The sequence below is a fragment of the Oncorhynchus nerka genome, unplaced genomic scaffold (assembly GCF_034236695.1).
Source record: "Oncorhynchus nerka isolate Pitt River unplaced genomic scaffold, Oner_Uvic_2.0 unplaced_scaffold_10522, whole genome shotgun sequence".
In the NCBI taxonomy this organism is placed as follows: Eukaryota; Metazoa; Chordata; class Actinopteri; order Salmoniformes; family Salmonidae; genus Oncorhynchus; species Oncorhynchus nerka.
In genome coordinates this window covers 155-2790 of record NW_027030800.1, presented here as the reverse complement: position 1 = coordinate 2790, position 2636 = coordinate 155, and the positions used below count along the sequence as shown (strand labels likewise).

The 2636-nt window shown below is 48.3% G+C and overlaps 1 protein-coding gene across 1 annotated transcript; it reads left to right on the top strand.

Moving 5' to 3' along the window:
• Nucleotides 1-569: 569 nt before the first annotated feature.
• LOC135565918 (polycomb protein suz12-A-like) lies at nucleotides 570-2260 on the top strand. The gene is made up of 2 exons (XM_065013903.1): nucleotides 570-821; nucleotides 1851-2260. The coding sequence occupies exons 1-2, from the start codon at nucleotides 570-572 to the stop codon at nucleotides 2013-2015; spliced, it is 417 nt and encodes a 138-aa protein (XP_064869975.1). The 3' UTR covers nucleotides 2016-2260.
• Nucleotides 2261-2636: the final 376 nt, after the last annotated feature.

The following is a 2636-nucleotide window of genomic DNA, read 5'->3' as shown; positions in this document are numbered from 1 at the left end:
CCTCTCCTCTGTTCTCCCTTCCAGATAGGATCTTTACCTCTCCCCTCTGTTCTCCTTCACTCAGGATCTTTACCTCTCTCTTTCCTCTTCTGTTCATCCTTCCTGCAGGATCTTTACCTCTCTCTCTTTCCTCTCTTCTGTTCTCCTTCCTGTAGGATCTTTACCTCTCTCTTTCCCTCTCCTCTGTTCTCCTTCCTGTAGGATCTTTACCTCTTTCCCTCTCCTCTGTTCTCCTTCCTGTAGGATCTTTATCCTCTCCCTCTGTTCTCCTTCCTAACTAGGATCTTTACCTCTCTCTCTTCTCTCCTCCTCTGTTCTCCTTCCAGTAGGATCTTTACCTCTCTTTCTTTACCTCTCTTCTGTTCTCCTTCCAGTAGGATCTTTACCTCTCTCTTCCCTCTCCTCTGTTCTCCTTTCCTGTAGAGATCTTTACCTCTCTCTCTTTACCTCTCTTCTGTTCTCCTTCCTACTAGGATCTTTACCTCTCTCTCTCTCTCTCTCTCTCTCATAATTATATATATTCATTCTCCTCCTACCCATCTCCTCTCTTCCTGTAGGCTAAAGCATGTATGTATTCAGGTACAATTGACAGTCACTTACTAACCCCTCCTCTCCTCCTTAGACCGAAGCGTCTCCTCCCCCCCAGTCTGTGTGAGTTCCTGGAGGCTGATGGAGGAGAGGGAGACCAGCAGAGAATCATCCCAGGTCACAACCGTCTCTACTTCCGCTCAGACAGCTGTACCCCCAAAACACCCCAGGAGGTAGATCACGACAGTGAGGATGAGACAGACCCCTTCTGGCTCCGAGAGAGGACCATCATGGTGAGAGATGCAAACACACACTGAGCAGGTAGCTACCACACATGTTGAGATACACACTGAGCAGGTAGCTACCACACATGGTGAGATACACTGAGCAGGTAGCTACCACACATGGTGAGATACACTGAGCAGGTAGCTACCACATTACAGACTGTAGGTTTTAGGCCTATACAAACCCAGGTCTACTCTGCACCAGTACAGACTGTAGGTATTAGGCCTATACAAACCCAGGTCTACTCTGCACCAGTACAGACTGTAGGTATTAGGCTCATACAAACCCAGGTCTACTCTGCACCAGTACAGACTGTAGGTATTAGGCCTATACAAACCCAGGTCTACTCTGCACCAGTACAGACTGTAGGTATTAGGCCTATACAAACCCAGGTCTACTCTGCACCAGTACAGACTGTAGGTATTAGGCCTATACAAACCCAGGTCTACTCTGCACCAGTACAGACTGTAGGTATTAGGCCCATACAAACCCAGGTCTACTCTGCACCAGTACAGACTGTAGGTATTAGGCCTATACAAACCCAGGTCTACTCTGCACCAGTACAGACTGTAGGTATTAGGCCTATACAAACCCAGGTCTACTCTGCACCAGTACAGGCTGTAGGTATTAGGCCTATACAAACCCAGGTCTACTCTGGATAAGAGCGTCTGCTAAATGACTTAAATGTAAATGTAAATGTACTCTGCACCAGTACAGGCTGTAGGTATTAGGCCTATACAAACCCAGGTCTACTCTGCACCAGTACAGACTGTAGGTATTAGGCCTATACAAACCCAGGTCTACTCTGCACCAGTACAGACTGTAGGTTTTAGGCCCATACAAACCCAGGTCTACTCTGCACCAGTACAGACTGGGTTTTTAGGCCCATACAAACCCAGGTCTACTCTGCACCAGTACAGACTAGGTTTTAGGCCCATACAAACCCAGGTCTACCATTACAACAGAGCCACACTGACATTGGGTTTGGAGTCTCCAACTTGACTCTGGATCCACTCTGACTGTTGTTCTGTCTACAGCAAATCCAGGAGTTTACAGACGTGAACGATGGAGAGAAGGAGGTGATGAAGCTATGGAACCTTCACGTTATGAAGTATGGGTACGTACCCCGCATTAAAGCCTTGGCCTCGTTATACAGCCTCTGTTTAAAGCATCATGAGACGTTGCTGTGTGTCGTTCTCTAGACGTTGCTGTGTGTCGTTCTCTAGACGTTGCTGTGTGTCGTTCTCTAGACGTTGCTGTGTGTCGTTCTCTAGACGTTGCTGTGTGTCGTTCTCTAGACGTTGCTGTGTGTCGTTCTCTAGACGTTGCTGTGTGTCGTTCTCTAGACGTTGCTGTGTGTCGTTCTCTAGACGTTGCTGTGTGTCGTTCTCTAGACGTTGCTGTGTGCCGTTCTCTAGACGTTGCTGTGTGTCGTTCTCTAGACGTTGCTGTGTGTCCGCTTCTCTCAGACGCTGCTGTGTGCGTTCTCTAGACGTTGCTGTGTGCCGTTCTCTAGGCGTTGCTGTGTGCCGTTCTCTAGACGTTGCTGTGTGCCGTTCTCTAGACGTTGCTGTGTGTCGTTCTCTAGACGTTGCTGTGTGTCGTTCTCTAGACGTTGCTGTGTGTCGTTCTCTAGACGTTGCTGTGTGTCGTTCTCTAGACGTTGCTGTGTGTCGTTCTCTAGAGCTTCATGAGACGTTGCTGTGTGTCGTTCTCTAGAGCTTCATGAGACGTTGCTGTGTGTCGTTCTCTAGACGTTGCTGTGTGTCGTTCTCTAGAGCTTCATCAGACGTTGCTGTGTGTCGTTCTCTAGAGCTTCATCA

What these genes read in the sequence shown, in the direction of transcription:
- LOC135565918 (XM_065013903.1), top strand. Translation starts at nt 570, where the DNA reads ATGTATTCAGGTACAATTGACAGTCACTTACTAACCCCTCCTCTCCTC. An exon ending in TCCGAGAGAGGACCATCATG is followed by an intron (nt 822 to 1,850) that starts GTGAGAGATGCA and finishes TTCTGTCTACAG; the next exon opens with CAAATCCAGGAGTTTACAGA.